The 20,388-nt window shown below is 37.4% G+C and overlaps 1 protein-coding gene and 1 pseudogene across 8 annotated transcripts; one reads left to right on the forward strand and one right to left on the reverse strand.

Moving 5' to 3' along the window:
* Positions 1–325: 325 nt before the first annotated feature.
* Positions 326–16,255, reverse strand: LOC104597918 (uncharacterized). 6 transcript variants are annotated; one of them, XR_735277.3, is made up of 12 exons: positions 15,765–16,164; positions 14,998–15,147; positions 14,342–14,518; positions 11,479–11,631; positions 11,217–11,369; positions 9,997–10,158; positions 9,702–9,896; positions 3,228–3,429; positions 2,898–3,117; positions 1,222–1,362; positions 975–1,043; positions 732–869 (listed from the first exon to the last, which is right to left on the reverse strand). XR_735277.3 is itself a non-coding variant. In XM_088903096.1 (11 exons), the coding sequence occupies exons 1-10, from the start codon at positions 15,970–15,972 to the stop codon at positions 1,222–1,224; spliced, it is 1,743 nt and encodes a 580-aa protein (XP_088759222.1). In that variant the 5' UTR covers positions 15,973–16,255; the 3' UTR covers positions 326–840. The 6 variants fall into 6 exon arrangements, 4 of the variants coding, with proteins under 4 accessions (XP_088759222.1, XP_010258009.1, XP_010258007.1 ...); XR_735276.3 differs by having other exon boundaries at positions 975–1,089; XM_088903096.1 differs by lacking the exon at positions 975–1,043 and having other exon boundaries at positions 326–840; positions 3,228–3,411; positions 15,765–16,255.
* Positions 16,256–16,765: 510 nt separating this feature from the next.
* Positions 16,766–19,834, forward strand: LOC104597916 (pentatricopeptide repeat-containing protein DOT4, chloroplastic pseudogene; annotated as a pseudogene). 2 transcript variants are annotated; one of them, XR_016085330.1, is made up of 2 exons: positions 16,766–17,110; positions 17,489–19,834. The product of XR_016085330.1 is annotated as a pentatricopeptide repeat-containing protein DOT4, chloroplastic pseudogene, transcript variant X1 (transcript). The 2 variants fall into 2 exon arrangements; XR_016085331.1 differs by having other exon boundaries at positions 16,766–17,075.
* The last annotated feature ends 554 nt before the right edge of the window (positions 19,835–20,388 follow it).

The raw sequence follows: 20,388 nt of genomic DNA on the forward strand, positions 1-20,388 counted from the left end.
TTTCCTTCATGGGCTGGTTAATGAACATCGGTGCCAATGGCAATACACTGAAAAAGCAGGGTCTATTAAACACGGTGACCCTGTTTTTAGGGTGTAGGATTAGCGACTTCACAATGGTAGCACACTATTCTTATATTTCAGCAATCCTGAGATGCTTTAAATGCTTTAAAAAATGTATTAATGTATTAAAACATATCCCGTTACACCGACAACGATATGATATGCCCCATGTCGCCCAACATATTCACTAGGAATTTTAAGCCGCATATCCTTCATTCACCAACAAGTGAAACCTTGAAGACAATAGGTGACAAGGGTCAAGGAATTAAAACATATCTTAGTGACCAACTCATGATTTCACCAAATAGACGACACCCCTTGCCGCCAGCACCAGCGCTCTTCCAGTTCCGGGCAGGGGACCTCATTGCAATGATACATCATAATTTGGCACACAACGCAGACTTGCAAGAAGACATAGAGAGTATGGGTTTTCAAGGTTTGGTGCTGTGAACACATCTAATTATCTATTATCTATTGCTTAATAGTTAATACAACTATAGCAAAATTTCATAGTCTTGTCAGTATGATATCAGTATTTTGGGTGGATTGCAGCTGATATCAGTATTTTGAGGATGCTTCATTCTATGATCTGTAGTATCTGCCGCTGACGATGGGTCTATAAGCGGAACTGAACCCTTTGATCTTTAGAACCATGTATGGTAGATGACAATGGCTCGACTGTATGAGACAATCATGCTTGCTGTTAGGCATTCGCTGATCTTCGTAAGTTGTACTGAAGTCTGGAGATGTCATCACCCAGGAAATCATGCTTTATGACGCCTGGCACCCAGCCGTATGTTAGATCTAACCTGTTTAAAAGAGGGGTACTTATTTCTCATTCATGCATACATGAAAATTGCAGTACTTGCACATTCAAACGTGTATATGGAACTTTCAGTTCACAACCAGCAAACCTATTGGTCTTCTGTCTTTTTCTTTTCTTCTCCCGGGGGAAGGGGGGGTCTTGGATCAACTCTACATACCTAAGAATTGCATAGCGATTTCAGACTTCAGTCCCCTTCCTACAACCTAAGGACCGCATGTCAGATACAAGCTTCACACTATCTAGATGGGTACTATGATTCTATTATTAGTATTTGCCCATGTAATTGTGAAAGGGAGTGCATGGATGCATATAGATAAGTAACTTTCTGTTCATACTTAGTTTGGGGGCAAAGCATCCACGTTTTCAGCACTGGCAGAAAGATTTCCAGATGGAACTTCTAGCTCAGGATTCTGTTGATCGTTTGCACCATCATGATATGGAAGAGGTTCCACCGATGATCCCAAGTTATTACCAACCTGATGAAGAGCAAATATCATGTCAATATGGTGTCCTGGATTGATTGAGACTTCAAAAGCAAGGATCAGTGATTCCATCCATTTTAGGTCATCAACAAGATTTATTAGGGGATGGTTGAGCCATAGAGATCCCACAGTAAACACCAATGATGACCTGAAATGGACTTTGGATGTATGCATCAGTGCCAAATAACTTCAAATTTGTGCTATCATATGAGTGTAAAACTGATCTTCTCAAGCAGCATCTAAAGTAGGCTTTGCTTCAAGTAACAACATAAAATGACAGTTATTTTACTATAGCAGTTTGTGAGAAATCAATACCCAACAGCTGCAATTTTCAATTATAAGTATCCAAGGAAGCATATTATTAGCTCAGTATAGGACTGTAACCAGGTCATGTTTTGATTGAATCCAACCACATCCAAATCTATCGATTATTAGAAACTCAAATACGAATCCGATTAGGTATAGGGGTCTTGAATTGGATTCAAATCCAATTGGATTTGGATTTAAACTGAGTCCTAGATCCTATTGGAACTAGGGGTCTGTTGAATTGGGTTCCTATTATGGCAAGACTGCAAGCCACTGGATTGAAAATTAAAATTAACAGGACCATCGGTTATAGACTACGGGTCTTGAATTGGATTCAGATCTTATTCGATTTGGATTTAAATCAAGTCCATTGGATTTGGATTTGAGTCCTAGATCCAGGGTCTATTGAATAGGATTCAGAACTTACTATGGTAGACTGCAAACCATTGGATTGAAAATTGAAATTAGAAGGACCATTGGTTATAGAATTCTTTTTTGGACCAACCATTGGTTATAAACTTGTAGTGGATAGAAAGCTGTTAGGACATTATTAGATGGACCTATAGTATTAGGAATTGGGATTAGCAAGACCATTCATTATGTAGACCCCGGCCATTAATCAAGGCATCTTGGGTCAGAAGAAGTTGGCACTTCTTCACTGATGAGCTAGCAAAGCAAGGGGTGAATAGAGTTCATATTCAAGATAAGGAGGAGCAGAAGAAAGTTTACCCCTCTCTGCCTTGTATTTTATCATTTTTCTAATAAAGTTTACTTGTTATAAAAAAAAAAGGATATCCTAGGCATCTTGGGTCAGAAGAAGTTGGCACTTCTTCGCTGATGGGCTAGCAAAGCAAGGGGTGAATAGAGTTCATATTCAAGATAAGGAGGAGCAGAAGAAAGTTTACCCCTCTCTGCCTTGTATTTTATCATTTTTCTAATAAAGTTTACTTGTTATAAAAAAAAAAGGATATCCTAGGCATCTTGGGTCAGAAGAAGTTGGCACTTCTTCGCTAATGGGCTAGCAAAGCAAGGAGTGAATAGAGTTCATATTCAAGATAAGGAGGAGCAGAAGAAAGTTTACTCTGCCTTGTATTTTATCATTTTTCTAATAAAGTTTACTTGTTATTCAAAAGACCTCATATTCCTAGGCAATTGTACAGAATAACTGAACAAATCAACTCAAAAGACCTCATATTCAAGATAAGGAAGAGCAGAAGACTAACCACATGGGCATGAGAAACATCAACATGCATTGAATCGTTTTCCTTTGAGATACCAGTATTTTCCAATTGAGGTTTCTGTGATTTGGATTCTTTTCCATGAACATCATCTGTTTGTTGATGATCTATTATTACCTGTTCTTCTATAGACCTAGCCATTTTCAATCTGGGCTCATAACCATCATTCAACTTAATACCACCAACTTCAAAACCTGTTCTTTTCCTGACATGCAAATACATAGAAACCATTTTAAATGAATATGGTAGAAAATGACTAGCAACTGGAACTCTCACCTCTCAGAAGGAGCACATATGGAATAACCATATTCTTACCTGCTAAGGTAGTCATTAGCTGCATGGGAGAAAGTTGGTTTGAAGGAAAATATTATCCCTCGAAGAGTCTTTCCATCAATATTAGTTTCAATTGCGTAACCATAATGGTAAACTTTAGTAACCTTGGCTTCAAATAACTTTTCTTGAGAATGCCCAGATTCATTCAGTGGTAGTATCTGTTTTCCTGCACTCCAAAGCAAATCTTCATATACAAGGCTAATATTTCATTATGAATTTGAATATTGTGATAACAGATACTGCATCACGGTTTTCTATATGTTGCATTCTTTGCAGGTACTCATCAAGAAACTTCTGCAGAAATTCTATGAGGTCAATTATCTTCTGTTTGTTACTACATGCTGCATACATCCTTAATAGCCTATTCCAGTGAATTATCCTTGATAAGCTATGCTACTACATAAGTTGGATCCAGACAAACATTATTTAAGAAAAATCCATTAGACTTTCCATTAAGTTACCAAATATGTATACAAAAATATCATGATTAAGACAAATTAGAAGTTCTCAACAACTTAGACAAATAACACAGGCAAGACACAATGGTGTGGATATGAAGGGTGATATACTTGACAGTATCAAGCTCTTAAATGACAACCCAAACAAAAATGGTTCTGTGAACTGATAAATAGCAGTTGAAAATCAAATAGTGAGAAGCATGAGCACAGTCAGAAACTTTTCTCTACCATACCAGAAGAAAATTTTAATGGGTTAGCACTTGGTTGCATGCTTCTTAGCTAGGTACCGCTCTCGATTTGGATACTTAAAAACTCCTATTCGGCCTCCATTTCCAGTGAAAATCTACCCTTTTTTGCCACAGGCTACTGCAGACAGCTATGTTGCACAAATAAAATTAAATTGGTAGGTTGTTCCAACAGCCCAACACATTCCAAATTTGGATATTAATCTGGATTCATTTAAGACACTTCTTAATATAATCCTCCCACCACCACCCCCAGATCCTTGCACAATGTAAATTATTTAATAACTTATACTGCAATTTTCTTAATAAAAAGCTACAGTTGTAGAAAATAAAGCATCACATTCATGTATCCTCTTTTATATAGCCAATGATACAGCTCATAATTGATCCTATCGTATACCATCATTATCACCACCCATGCCTTATCCCAACTATGTGGGGACAGCAACATGAATATTTTGGTTAAAACCGAAAAACCAAATATAAATTTTTGGTTAATTCGGTTTGGCTATTTCAGTTTTTAAATATTTTGGTTTCGGTTTCGGATTCAGTTTTTAAAAATTAGAAATTCAGTTAACCAGAAAAAGAAAAAAAAAACGAATTAACCGAACTTTGCTATACAACATGTAATATATATTATATAATATATACTATTTAGTATATATTATATTTATATATTCATGCATAATATAATAAATTTAATTACATAATATATATTATAATATATTATATGTTAAAATATATATAATACAGTGTTTTAAAAGTGCAAGGCACATGGCGAGGCACACACCTTTTTGAAGCAAGGCACAAACATACAAAAAAAAATCTAAAAAATAAAAAAAAATGTTAGAAAATTCAAAAAAGCCAAAATTTTCAAAAAAAATTGAAAATTGAAAATACATAAATATAACATGTAAAGCATATTCAAATAAAAATTTAAAAATAAAATCAAACATATAAAACATTTTCAAGCATGTAAAACCCACAATCTCTTTTTTTTTTCTCAATTACACTACTTTAAGTAGCTAATGTGAAATAAAACATATTACATTATTGATTCTACAAGCTGCCTTTGTGCCACACCACTACTTCTAGCCCCTTCAATGTGTAACAAATCATTTCTTCTAACCTGTGCAGTTGGTGGTCTTCTATGTGTGTGCCCAAACCATCTTAGTCTACTCGCTCATTTTATCACCTATTGGAGCACTCCTAGGTTCCTAAGGATAACTTTATTCCTAATCCTATCCTTACTAGTTATTCTACTCATCTGTCTTAGCATTCGCACTTCTGCCACATTCATTTACTGGACATGTTGTTTCTTGACCACCCACCACTCCACTCCATACAACATAGCTTGCCTTACAATTGTTTTATAGAAGTTTCCTTTTAATCCAAGTGGTATTCACCTATCACATAAAAGTCTAGATGCACCCCTCAATCTCTTCCTTGTTATGAATTACTGCACCAAGGTACTGGAAATGGTCAAATTGAGTTATTTCTTAGTATCCAATCCTAAGTGTATCTTGACTTACACTCCAATCATTACTAAATTTACATGTCATATACTCTGTTTTAGTCCTATTTATTTTAAAACCTCTTGTTTCTAAGGCATTTGTACATAAGATTATGTTTGCATTTAATCCTTCATTGTGATCAGTGCACCATGGAACTTCCCCTTGAATATGTTTAGTCAATTCATCTATGAACAGTGCAAATAGATAAGGGCTAAGAGCTGACCTTGGTGAAGACCCATAGTAACTGTAAATTTTGAAGTCTCTACCACCGGTGTTCAAACATTGGTTCTTGCCCCCTCATGCATATCCTTAACGCAAAAATTAATTCTTTTACACTAATTAAAATACATCACTGAATCAACAACTCATTTACACCTTGAATACCTAGAGACTTCAATTCACTCAGCATAACCACATTTACACAAAAAAATACCAGTACTTGTGTTTGTGACATTTCTTGTTCACCATTTCCTTTATAAGTATTCATCAATTGATTATATTAAACTCCAAATGTAAAGAATATTTGCTTTACATTGAAATTTGTCTTGAAGATTAAATATGGGTTCAGATCGTATTACATGAATCCAGTTCCACCATTTTGCTCAATCAAGAGCAATGTTTTCTGTCAACTGAACCGAATTCATAAAACTGGATGATTTGGAAGAGCCACATTAAACCCTGGTATAATTAAAACATTTTGTTTTACTTTAAGAGATTCAGAAATTCAATGCATCAAGTCAATGGCTATTGGCTAATAATGGGTCAATTAATGCATTACTCCTAAGGAGAATACCTAAGAAGAAAAGGCACAAAAGTGCTTGCCAGACCCATCCAGAGTTTGTAACTTTTGGGTATTTTTCACTCGAGACTGTTGTGAACAGAATTTCATCAAAGATTCTGCCTTGACCCACAAAGTGGGGTTGTCTGCATGGGCTTGGATCTGCTACCCACGGGATATCACAGCTGTGTATTGGGAATATCTCCCTTACCATTAATGGGAAAATGTTCTCAATACATGGTGTAGTGTTTTGTGGGTCAGGATGTGGGAACAGTTTGCGGGTAGCAGATCCAGATTGGCAAGAATCCTGTTCCACCATTTCCTTTTAGTTAAAGCCATATATTTATGCTTAAGATTTTTTAATACCCAAAGTTAATAAGAAGTCATAAGATCCCAACTAGTCTACACATTTAATGTGAAAAGAAGAGTATATGTTACCCTTTTTATTGTTTTTGATAAGTAACGAGAGAATTTATGAAATTAAGAACCAATGAAACAGATTATACAATGAAGCTTCCTAGAGGAAAAAACGAGCTACAGCCTCAATAACAGAAAAGAATTAAGTTGAGCCCAAAAGAGATGGTCCCTATGCACCCCTTGCTTAGTTAAGTAATCCACTATGGCACTATACCATTAGCCGCTCTCCTTTCCTAACGAGAAAACTTCTTAAGGGCCCGTAAAATTGTGCATTTCTGTCAGTATTTTAATAATTTTTGTGTCTGTTACTGTAAAAAAAAAAAGTATATATTACCCTCTAACCTCTATCCACCCTGAACTCAGTGTTTTAAAAGCGCAAGGCGCAAAAAAGGCGCAAGGGACAATTTACGCCTCAGTGTTTTAAAACATATTGCATTCTTGATTCTATGAGTCGCCTTTGTACCAGTGAGAACCCCCTATTTTCTAATGTTGTTCATTCATTCATTGCAATAAAATATCTTCTTAAAAGGCAATAAAAGTTATAAAATCATTATGTTTTATGTGAGAAATAAGAGTTTCAAACCTAACAGACTTGTTCGGGCTTGCCTTGAGGGGTCCGGGGGCGGAGCCCCCGGCCCAGCCGTTAGACTCAAAAAAAAAAAGCAAAAAGCACAAAATTTTAAAAAGGCGCACGCCTGGGCTGAGGAGCAAGGCACATCAGGTGCACACCCTGGTACGCCTTTTGAAAGGGGTGTGCGCCTAGGACGTGGGCAAGGCACATACCCCAAAATGCGCCTCTCTTGTTTTCTTGTCTCCTTATCCAGTATGCAAGTATGCAACATTATCCCTTTATCATGTTTTCTTGTCTCCTTATCCAGTATCCAGAACCAAAGTTTCATTTCAAAAGAGAAAATTTATGAAAACCTTATCTTTGTTTTAAGTTTTGGAACCAAGCAGCTCAGAACAACTGCCTATTGAAGTCATGAACTAATTAAAAAATTGTCTGGAATCACCTTTACAAAATATAAATAATAAACAAAAGCAATTTTCTTCAAAAATTTGGTTGCATATTCTAACATTTAAAATTTTATTTAAGCCATTACTGTAATAATGCATGTCATCTCCCATGGTGCATGCAACTGTTACACCCATTACCAAAATAAGTTCATGTATCTCTCATGTATAGAAGAGATGAGTTCAACCATTAAATGGCTCCAAATGCAATACCATCATCATCAAGAAATATGCATATAAAGGGACATTACCCAATGATGGTCGTGGCTCTCTGGGATCTTGGGAAGGGTAGATTGGATATAAACCTATCCTTTGTCTTGTTTTCTGCACAAAGTGGTTATTGGTTGCTCTAAGAATCATACCCAGGCTATCATAAGATTGTCAGCCTGAGATTTTACAACTGCACCAAGCAATGAACCACTTAATTTAGTTCATTCTCTTCAATAGCTATTAGACAGGAATCTATCTTGAGGGGAGTATTCAAGGAACACTATGTATACATTGGTTCATATTGATATATTCAAAGCTGATTTTTAGAATATAAACATTTAAAGGTAGTGCCCCTTAGCACATTAAGCAACTAACTTGGAACTCCAAAAAGACTTATCCTAAAGCATGGAGATGGCTATAAACGCTCTTTCATAATTCCACCACATCAAGGGCAATATCCTCCATGAGATGGTGAGTCCCAAGATCTTTTCTCACTATTTCAACCCATGTCCTTTTTGGCCTTCCCCTAGTTATTCTAGAACCATCAACTTGCATCAAGTCACTACTTGGTGCAATGGGAGATCCTCTCTGAATATGGCCAAAGCATCTTATTATACTTTCTCTCATTTTATCAGACCTATTTGGGCTAGTCCCAAATACTGCCCTTTCTACCATTCATTCATTTCAATGTCTTCAGCTCTGTTGGACCCATCTTATAGATCTGCTGCCTTTTGAATTCACACCAAGCATGATCTATGAAGGCACCTATTATTTTGAGGCAAAATTATCGAGAAGATAAAATGTGATCGTTTAACAGCCACTATAGATTTTTTTATACCTCCACAGAAGAACCAGGCTGATATCTTAACTTGGAAGGGGGCAGTTTGGGAATTGGGACAATCTGGTTTTAACTGGCAAGTCAAATCCAATTAGTCCAATGGCTTGTAGATCCAATTTGCATGCATAAAAATCTGAAAGCATACTCAGTTGTAAGTTCTCAGTCTCAACTTCTTCACATTCATCATTATTCAGAGTAAATGGAATTACAATGGTATCCTCTAGGCACAAACAGTCAAAAGAATTGTTCCTCTTTTTTTCCTTTTCGTTTTTGTTTTACAGAAACTTAGAATTTAATTATCACATAACATGTCGAACAACATATATATGACCAATACATATAGAACATTTAGCAAAATAATTAGAAATAGAATAACGGAATTGTTTTACTGATTAATATGTATCTTTTGTTCCGATCTTCTTTCCATGTATTTATTTATTTCATTACTCATTCTGACCTGCAACAAACTTACAATTTCTCATGGAGCAGAACTAAAGCAAATTATCAGCCTTTAGTCCTTATAGACAAAAAGAAAAAAAGAACATTATTTCAGAGCAAAAAGAAAATGGGAAGGCAAGAAGAGTTGATGAAACATAAGGTAATATGGAAAGAACACAGTAGTTTTCAAGTGGGAACATCAGGAATACCACCAAGGAAATGTGAAAGTGAAACAATGGAAATACATTTTCAATGAAAATGAAATAAAATGGACATTTTCCATGGCAATCATGATTCTATGGTGCAATAAATTAACAAAAAAACTATCAAATGAACAAAAATTAAACTAACAAAGAGTTCTACTAAAAGAAAAATAAGCTAACAAAGAAAATACATTGCCATCTTCTACCGAATAGCACAAAACAGTATTAATTATCCAAAAAAGAAATAAAGAAATGCAAGGTGAGTTTACCAATCAAAAAAGAAAAAAAAAGAAAAAAATAAGCAAGGTGAGTGGCTACAGAAAGAGTGGTTTAGCTATTACCTGCTTGGCTAAAACTTGGCAAAGGCACAGGTTGGGACCAATTAAGCATCATTCCAGGTTGGGGTGCATCTGTATTGATTAGTGATAGATTTGCAGGAAGTGGAACATATTGTTCTTGGCACTTTTTCTTTAATTCTTTCTTGAGGGATAACTTTTCTTGCCTTTGTTCATCTTGCCCGTTTTCTGCTGACAATTCTAGTAAAGATACCATGGAAGTTAGCATACTAAGACATAACTTGAGTTTAGCTTTATATAAATTTACATTGAATAGAGAGATACACAGCAATAAACAAACCTGTGTGTAAGTAATACATATCATCCAAGGCCTCAAGCTGATTGTTACAGCCGCCTATGAACACTGCAATACCCTTTTGTGGATCCAAGCAGTCCCCAGCCACAGAAAATCTCTGAGAGGGTCCCTGGCCTGATGCCATCACCTTAGTCCAAAAACCAGTCTCTGCTCGGAGATTGGGGTGGTAAGAGGAAAAAGGGATCATTAGGAGCACTGGTATACATACATACATACATACAAGTTATTACCCAATGTTGGTGTGTGTGTGTGTGTGTGTATGTGTGTGTGTGTGACATAAAAGTTATTACCCAATGTTGGTCCAAGTAATTTGGGGTCTTGGGAGGGGTGGACTATATCATGACATCTTTTCTATTATTTATATGACAATCTTTGGAATTTTAAGGTTGAGAGAATTTAAAAGGTATTTGAGTAACAATGACAAATAGGCAAAGCTTGGTTTCATGAAATTCAAATCTTCAAAATTTATGGCAAACAAAATAACAATAATGTGCACATCATATTCCCATTAGACCACCAGAATAATACTAGTAAGAGAAAATTTGCATCCACATAAAGCAGACAAGGATTGATGTAGTCATGTAGCAGACCCCATATAACTGGGACAAGGCTTAGAGGTCTGATCAAACAAGTAACAAGAGGTTTGATCAATGTTTGAAAACTAGGTTAACCAGTTGGTGGATAGGTAGCTAAAGTTACCATGGTTTGCCAGTAATTTGACTAGTCCTTTACACAAAACTAAAAGAGAAGATGCGATCTTACATATAGTTCAGTGGTTTAACCAGTCTGGCCAGATTTCAAGTTTCAACCAGTTGGATCAACAAGGTTGTAACAGTCACAATACATGGCCTGGTCTGGGTTCAGATTGATCCACATACAATCTCATTTTTGGCAGGACAATCCAACCACCCGCTCCATCAAGCTTTAGAAACTTCTGCATGGAAGCATCTTCCAAAGATCCCACCTAGCAGATCTCCTGGTACAAAAGTTTGACCAACTAGATGATCCTATACATATGGTCAACGTGGCCTTGCTGGTCCTTCTGGTTGTTAGGATCAACTATTAGGTTCATATTTGGCATAGAAAATATACATATAGAATACCCTTGTATGCACACACTGGATGATTGACAGGTTTTCCACTTTGAACTACTCCAGATGCTATACATGAATCAATTACACAAAACTATGATTATGAATACATACCAACATTAAGCATGTGAAGATCATCATAAAGATTTCGAGCATCAGTAAATCCTCCAAAAACAAACAAGTTTCTTCCGAGAGCAACAGTGGAGTGTCCAGCACGAGGAGGTAATAGCTGGCCTGAAGTAACCAGTTCCCTCCAAACAAGAGTATCTGTTGATGCATACAAATTACAAGCAAGAAAATTTTCAAAATGAACTAATGAACATAATTTTTTTGTTATTGCTATTCATATAAGCAGGGCAGTTTTAAAACCAGGAACCTGTATCAAGGATATGGACATCAGACAAATAATAATCAGATGCATCTTCACCACCAACCACAATTATTTTGTTCATCCAAGACGAACAAGTGTGACTATCGCGTGCAGAAGGTGGAGTTCCAGAAGTAAGAGCACGTCTCCATACAAATGTTTCTGCACATGTTGACAGGAAAAAAGAAAATAAAATAAATCATAACCCGCTGGACTTGCTCAGTTTATCATGCATCTAAATGTAAACACACCCTGATGAATACATATGCATTCAAATGAAATAAATATAATACCATGAGGTGATACTCAAAATGCTAGTACCCTAGTAGTATACTGTATATAAATGACAACCTTAAGGTTGCATTTTTCATTGGGGTAGATTTAGATTTGGTAAAAGAATTTGAATCAATTCCATACTCTGGGTCAATTTTTGCAGTGGATCAAAGTTTGGGTATTGCTGGTTTTAGCCTTCAACTTCCATGTTCTATTGGAATCCATAGTGATATAATTTAAGGCAGGAGTAATAATTTCAGTTCCTGAGATTTAAGGCAGGAGTATAATTTAAACCCAAATGCCCTCCTGCAAAACAATCTGAATGCAGTGAATATATCCACAATGCTTTTTGCAGAGCAAAACAAGGTAAGTGATTGATACACAACAAAAACAGGGCATCGGCAGCATATGGTACATACAGCGTTCATGAAGTTGAATGAACCCACCATTTGTTGAGTTCCCAGTATGACTACAATGAAAGCTCTATATACCTTTTAGGTGGAGCATTTTCCCTGTTTTCAAATGGAAAAAATGGTGTATCGTATTAAAATTAAGCAAAGGTTGTATGCAATGTGATGTGAGATAGTATTAAAGCAATTAAAGCCAGAAGGAAATGAGTCTGAGAGTTGTTTCCGAGCTGCTGATATCAGCTAGACCAGAGGTGTTGGGGGAGGAGTATGTGAATCTAAGAAGAAAGGATCAAGGAATTCAGGCAGGTATTGAGAAAGCTTTAGTCCCGGTGGTGTGCAATCAGGGGAATAATGAGCAAGATCCAGTGGTTCTCAATCTGCAACAGGAGGGGATGTCGGATAATTCTGAGGCAGAGCAGCAAGTTCCCTTAGCAGTGGTGTTCCCAGAGCAAGCTACTGAAGTCACAAGTTTGAATCCTCCAGTCAACTTAAGGTATGTAAGCAAAGATGAAGTTTCTTCATGGGTACTGTCCAAACTGTAAAGCATGGGTGAGTTCTTAGGGGTGTCTATTAAAGGTCTGTAGGAGGAGACAAAAGCCTTGTTGGTGGCAATAGAGAACATATTCTTGGTAGAGAAAGTTGGTCAATGGGATTTTGGTTCCCATTGACCAAGAATCCCATGTTCTTTTTTCAGAGAATCAGATTTATGTGGGGACCAAGATCCCATTGACCAAGGTTATTGGTGGGTAAATAACTTTCCCATATAGGAGGAAAGTTGCCAGCACTTGAATGAGACAAGAATGCCCCTTTTAATAATGGATTTTTATGGCTAAAATGGTCATTGCCTCATTTACCTGGGAAATAAAAGAACATGGGCAATTGCACTTACCCGGGTAAGTGTTTCCCAGGAAAAACTTACCCAGGTAACTGCATTTACCCGGGTAAGTAACTTACCGAAAAGCGAACGGGCCTTAAGAGGGCGGCTGAGTACATATTTGCTTTTTAAGGGGGATGCTCTGGCTTCTTGTGTGGCGGTAATTTTTTTTTGAGGGCTCTTAAAGTTTGTTCATTTGTACAGAAGTTTGTACAGTGAGCAATTATACTTGTATATCTCTTTTTGATTAATACAATTTTACTTTACCTCTTCAAAGAAAATGACAATTCTAACCCTCATTAGACACATGGGCCCACATGGCACTATTAAATAATTTATTTTATTTAAGAAAATACAATAAAATAACTTCTTGTAATAATAATATATTTTATTTAAGAAAATACAACAAATAACCAATAATAATAATAATTAAAGACCACCCATCTGAGCAGCACCAATAATCATGTTCTGACATAATTGGTGTAACCAGGGCAGTCGCCATGAGCATAGTAGCGCTTCTCAGTCTTGTACTCGATGTGAGCAGTGTTAATGGTGATACCTCTAGCTCTCTCTTCCAGAGTAGCGTCAATTTCATTGTATTTTTGGGAGCACTGTTACCAACAGCGGCCAAGACCATGGTTAGGGCAGCAGTGAGAGTGGTCTTGTTGTGGTCAACATGGTCGATTGTTATGACAGTAACGTGAGGCTTCTTCTGTTCAAACTCCCCTCTAGCAGCTCTGACTATCATGGTAGGGAGCAGTGACTCAGCTGCATCTTCTCAAGTGATGTGGTGGTGGTGGTAACGGACCACCAGAAGATGTTGAAGGGGTTAGTGAAGGAGGAGAGGAGAGGAAGAAGGGGATGTCAGGGGGAGATTTGTTGAAGTTGTTAGTGGCCACTGCAGTGACTGTGGCTGTAACTCCCATGTGATTTGAATAAGCACTTATTCAATAAGTGCTTAAAATAAGTTGGCCCAGGGTTGCTTTTTAAAAGCATTTATTTTCCACAGCTGTAGCTCTAACATTTGTTAACAATGAAGATAAGATATTAATAACCATTAGCTAGAACCCATGTCCAGAAATCTTAGAACACCAAATAGGATGACCTCATTATTGCATGTCTAACTATTTGAGTATTATTCCAAATTTACAAGGAACATTTGTTTTGTAAGTGGCAGAACCTGATAGCCACAGTGGATATGACTAAATATCGTAAGTAATGGAATAATGTAAGTAACTATAGATGACGGAACAGACCACTTAATAATCTATAATTTCGATGCTCGAGATGATTAGATGCAGATAGAGAAGCTTACCTGTATCTAGCATGTAAAGATCATTATAGTATACTTCAATTGATTCATTTGATTCATTCCATGATTTCCCACAGCCTCCAAATATGAATAGTCGTTTACCAATAAGGGCTGCACTATGGCCTTCTCGTGCTTCTGGTCCCTCACCAGCAACTCTCGGAGTTATCCATGTATTGGATGCTAAAAACAAGCTTAAACACATAAGAACTTATAATATGAACTAATTCAATAGAAGATAAAACAGAATGGTCCCTAAATGGACTAAACAATAAAACAATCATAAAGGCACATGAATCCAAACATTTTCCTAGAAGCAGGCACTATTTCCTCTATAGATACCTCACGAAAAAGTTAACATAGTTCTTATCTCCATAAAACAATAAAATGAAATGGAAGAACAAAAAATGAAACAGAAATGCATTAGGTGATTAAAAATCAATACACCAGTCTCTGACAATCTATTGATTTAAAAAAAAAAAAAAAAATCCCCAACAATCTGCAAATGCAAATTACATGTTAGATGCTCATAGCAAATAGTTTTATAAATTTAATTTTACATATTTAATTGGAAATCAACACATCCAACAATATAAGATTGGCATTAGATATAATGCTAACAGACTGAAAGCAGAAGAACCAGTGAAACAAAACGGACTTACAAGTATCCAGTATATGCAAATCCTTCAGGGGAACCCTCCCATCAGTACCACCAAACACAAACAGGTTGTTCCCTACAGTCGTACAACTATGACTGTCCCTTGGAGAAGGTGGAATTCCTTTTACCATTGGCTTACTCCACGTCTGCCTAACTGCATACCGAACAAAAAGCCATGAAGAAAGGGGGGAAAAACGAAAAGTGAAGGAAATGAGCCAACTCAGAAGGAACACACAAGATGCCTTTGAAGTAAACATATACGAGAAAGAGAGAGATCACCCTAGAACTGCAAATGTATGAGATGAAAATCCTATAAGATTTCAAAAAAAAAAAAAAGAAAAGAAAAAGAAAAAGAAAGTAGAAATTCAAAACTAACACGCATGAAATAAATCCATAAAAATCATCCTCAAGGATGGGACCGATTATAATGCATTAAAACCAAAGCTCGTGAAGATAAACCCTAAAAGTTTCAGCACTAAGTAATCATATAATACCACTAAAATTTAGAAATACGCCAGATAAGTCCCTAGAGAACTGTTCAGTAAGACGAGATAGAGATTCAAAACGGCGAAAAAACAGAAAACCCAAATGAGCAAAACCTCATAAACTGAAAATACACAACTGCCCAAATCCATAACATCACCATCAGCACTGTACATACTAAGAAATATGAATGTCCAATGTAATCTCAAAACTTAATAATACAGATACAAGCAAGCAAAAGTCGCAGCAACAAAAGTGGGAAAAATCATCAAAATTTAGAAAACTTACCAGTGTCGAAAACATACACGTCATTGGTCTGGCAGTTATCCTTGCCATAGCCACCAAAAACGTAAAGAAACTTCCCTCCTTTAACTGCATTGCATGAATGCCCCCATCTCTTCCCAGGCCCAAAAATCCCACCTTTTCGACCCGGAGATTTCTTCCCGTCCAGAGCTTCTCTCAATCTGTTGCTCAACTCTACCTTTTCCCACCTCATTTTGTCTCACAAGGTTTTCAATTTAAAAAGGAAACGGAACGATCAAAAATAAAACAACAAAACCAATAAAACCCAAATGCCAAAACCGAAGTCTGAGATCGTTCTTTCTCTATCCCCGAGCAAATAAACCAGGTTTCAGGCGTACCAGAGCAGACAAGAACCCGCCATTACAAAAGGAATTCGACTGTAGAGAGAGAGAGATTTGTACTCTTTCTAGTGTTAAAAGCAAGTGAAAACCGAAAAGAAATGCCAGGGTTTGATAATTAAAGACGTTTACTGAAAATGGAAAATGCCTAAAACTCTGACTCTATATATAAAATGGACAAATTCGCCAAATCTATATGTCCACTCCAAATTTATGTCAAGGGATTTTGGTTGCTATTGTTAAAGCTCATGTAATCTAATTTTCAGATTGTTTTGCAGTGGGACCATTACCATGATCTATGGTTCAAACTGGATAAGGTATAATTTGTGGGCCAGATCTGTCGAGTCCTTCGTCAACGACATGACAAGAATTTAGAGTGTGTCTTATGATGAGATGGCTTTGATCATCCCACAGATCCTGTGGCCTTGCCCACAGTAATTCCATACTGTACGTTGTAACGTATCGTGTGTCTCTTGGCTGCGTTTGTTTGCAAATATTTACATTAATATGTGTCAGAAAATGTATTTTTGCTCGAATAATCATTATTTTTTACGTTTCAAACAAAACGCTAATAGGATGTATAAATACCCCGATTCAGCGTTTGTATCAACGGAAAGGAGCCTTGGGTAAAACTAAAAGGAGGAAGGGTGATTGGTCGGGTTTGAACCCTAACCGACTTGTTAACTCCATGTCTCCATCCCAAATTCCCAATCCAAAGTCCAAACCGTTAGTCCGTTACCTTAACCTTATCCTGATTAGAGAAATAACCGGTTCCTGGTGCAAAAAAAAAACCGGTTCCGGTATGGGTGGAGCGGGTTACCCGGTTAACCCGTCCTATTGACATCCATAACCTTCATGTCATCCTTCTCTCTCTCTCTGATTCCCTTCAGGCTTCATGCATTCCCTCTCCTCCGTTGGTCTGGTCTGGTCTGGGTTGATTCGAATTCTTCTTTTGCAGGTGAGGGTCTCCATCATTTGCAACCTTAGCTGGAGGTTAGTGCATTTTATAAAAATTCAACACCATTTTCTACATGTGGGGATGGTGTTTGATTTCATTCTATTTCTACTATTTTACTTCACTTAATGGCTATAATCTGTTTTTCTCGAAAACAGAGTTCCTTTCTTCCCTTTATCTCTCTCAGCCTCTCAGGCAATCTGTATTCTCTCTCCGTTTCAGTACTTGGGTATTCGAATGTTACTGTTATTGTACTTAAATTTGCCGATATGATGATTCTCATAAAATATTGCCAAACATTATTATCATTCCCTGCGTTAGAATGGCTCCAACTGCATGCACTAAACTCATTATCTGGACGAGAATTGGCAAGAATTCATTCCCTTTAGCTCATTCCGAGAATTAATTATTTTCAGAATTTTATCCATTCGCGGAGTAAATGGATGCCCTTCATTCGTTACAGTTACAATGTTACTTCAAAGCCCAAAAATCAATATACAGATCCCAACACAGGCAATCCAGTATCGTTCAAGCCCAGCTTCAAGGCTCCTCTAAATTTGTAGAAGCAGCAGCCATCCACCATAAGTTCGACGAAATTCCCCTGTCAGACACCTTTGCTTGGAACAATCTCATCCAAAACCATCTCACCAGTGGCAATTCCTATCATGTCATGTGGATTTATCAGCAAATGCTACTCCGTACAGTCCGTCCCGATAAGCACACCATTCCTCGCGTTTTAACAGCTTCTCGCCTTTCGGGTAGTCTATCTTACGGGAAACAGGTTCATGGCCAGGCTCTCAAGCTGGGCTTGGGTTCAGATGAGTATGTAATCACAGCTCTAATGACAATGTACGGGCATCTTGATTGTGCTGAAGCTGCAAGGTGGCTATTTAACCAGTCTTCTCGGAGGAACTCGGTTTCTTGGACTTTGTTAGCCGGGTTATACATGAAAGAAGATAAACCCAGTCTGGCTATTGATATATTTAACCAGATGGTGGAGTTGGGTGTTGAGATAGATGAAGTTGCTTTGGCAACTGTTATTGGAGCCTGTGGACGCTTGAAATCGCTACAGGAAGGAAAGAGGATTCATGACATTGCAAGGAAAAGTGAGTTAGAGTTCAAGGTTTTGGTGAGTAATTCACTCTTGAAAATGTATCTTGATTGTGGCAGCATTAAAGATGCTCGGACAGTTTTTTATCAGATGCCCTCCAGAGATGCCATCTCATGGACAGCAATGGTTCGTGGGTATGTGAAAAATGGGGGATTCAATGAGGGTTTGAAACTTTTTAGATTGATGATTTCTGCAGGAATAAAACCTGATGCATTTGCAGTCTCTAGTGTTCTCCCAGCTTGTGCAAGAATATCTGCTCATAAACATGGCAAAGAGATTCATGGATATATAGTTAGAACTGGAATTAATTTGAATTTAGCAGTCCAAAATGCTGTAATGGACATGTATGTCAAATCAGGATGCATGGAATCTGCTTCAAAAATCTTTGCAGGGATGTCTGAGAGGGATACTGTCTCGTGGACAGTGATGATACTGGGTCATAGCTTACATGGACATGGAGAGATTGCAATAGAACTCTTCCATGAAATGGAGAAGTCCACAGACATAGAACCAGATCAGACTGCATATGTTGCTGCTGTTCATGCTTGTAGCACTGCACGCATGGTTGAAGAAGGGAGGTTTTACTTCAATTGCATCAGGTTACCCAAGGTTGAACATTATGCTTTAATGGTTAATCTTCTAGCTCGTGCTGGACTCTTTGATGAGGCAAGGGCCTTTAGTGAGAATTTCCAGATTGAACAGTGTTTGGAGGTCCAGAAAGCACTGCTTGATGGGTGCAGGATCCACCAAAACACCAAACTAGGTAAGCGAATCATTGAGCATCTCTGTGAGTTGGAACCTCTAAATACTGAAAACTATATTCTACTTTCAAACTTGTATGCTGCAAGTGCAAAATGGGATATGGTTGATAGACTGAGAGCAACAATTAGAGACATGGGTTTGAGGCCTCAGAAAGCCTATAGCTGGATAGAGGTTCGAAACAAGGTTCATGTGTTTGGGGTAGGGGATGTCTCCCACCCAAGATCAGAGGGGATTTATTGGGAATTGCAGTGTTTGATGAAGAAAATGGAAGAGGAATATGAATTTGTTCCTGATGCTGATTTCAGCCTCCATGATGTGGATGAGGAGAGAGAGTGCATTCCTATTGGACACAGTGAATTGCTGGCCATTTCTTTTGGCCTGATCAGTACACAGGGAAGGGCAACCATTCGTGTCACCAAGAATCTTCGGGTGTGCCACAACTGCCATTATTCAGCAAAACTCATCTCCAAGATAGTTGAGCGTGAGATTGTATTAAAGGATCCCAATCGTTTCCACCATTTCAAAAATGGGTATTGCTCTTGTGGAGACTTCTGGTGATTTGTTTTGAATCTTTATGTCCCATGTTTCAAGTCTTTGGGCCAAGATCTGGCATTGCAAGCATACCATGGAGGCCATAAAGTTCACTGATTAGAGACAAACATTCGAACAGGAAGGTCATGCAAATCTAACCAAATTTGTTGCAGCACTGAATGCAAGTGCTGGAAAGAGGCAGGTATCTCGACCAGGATATGATATTGAGATGCATTCAGATCTACCAGTTGAAGAAATGGAGTCAATGAAATAGTTCAGTGATGTTCCAAAGAAATGTTGGTCATTTTGGACTCTTGGTCTGTGATGAAATTTTTCAAGATTTCAATATTTTAGATGATCCTTTGTTGAAACTCGATTATTTTATTAATATTTTTAGTATTTTATAACATATTTATATTTATATAAATGAGCTTATATTATTTAATAAATTTTCGGAAATTTTAGCCAAAATAAAGGGAAAAGTACTCTGCAGCTCACTGCAGAATTCTGAATTACAGCCCCCCAGAGTCTACTAGTAGCCCCCCCCCCTATAAACCGCAATCCACGGTCAGGATTCATCCCCCTTGTATGGTGGGGCTAAAGAGTTCTGAGCTGGGCTGATCAGTCATTCTCCCCCAAAATAAATCTGCTTGATGTATTTCATATATCATGTCATGTAAAGCCTTGACCAAAAGCAAAATTTCATGGAAGTTCATAAAATTTCACTAGCAATTAAAATTATTTTAGTTCTAGTGATTATAGACAGCATGTTTTCCGATGGACCCAAACTGATTGGGTTGGTTTTGGTTCTAGGAACCAAAAATGATGGATCAATTTCAATTGCTAATATTTGTCCCGGTTCTTATCGGTTCAAAACCAGTTCCACCTTATATATGTATGTGTGTGTGTATA

The sequence above is a fragment of the Nelumbo nucifera genome, chromosome 4, assembly GCF_055504915.1.
Source record: "Nelumbo nucifera cultivar China Antique chromosome 4, China Antique-T2T, whole genome shotgun sequence".
Classification (NCBI taxonomy): Eukaryota; Viridiplantae; Streptophyta; class Magnoliopsida; order Proteales; family Nelumbonaceae; genus Nelumbo; species Nelumbo nucifera.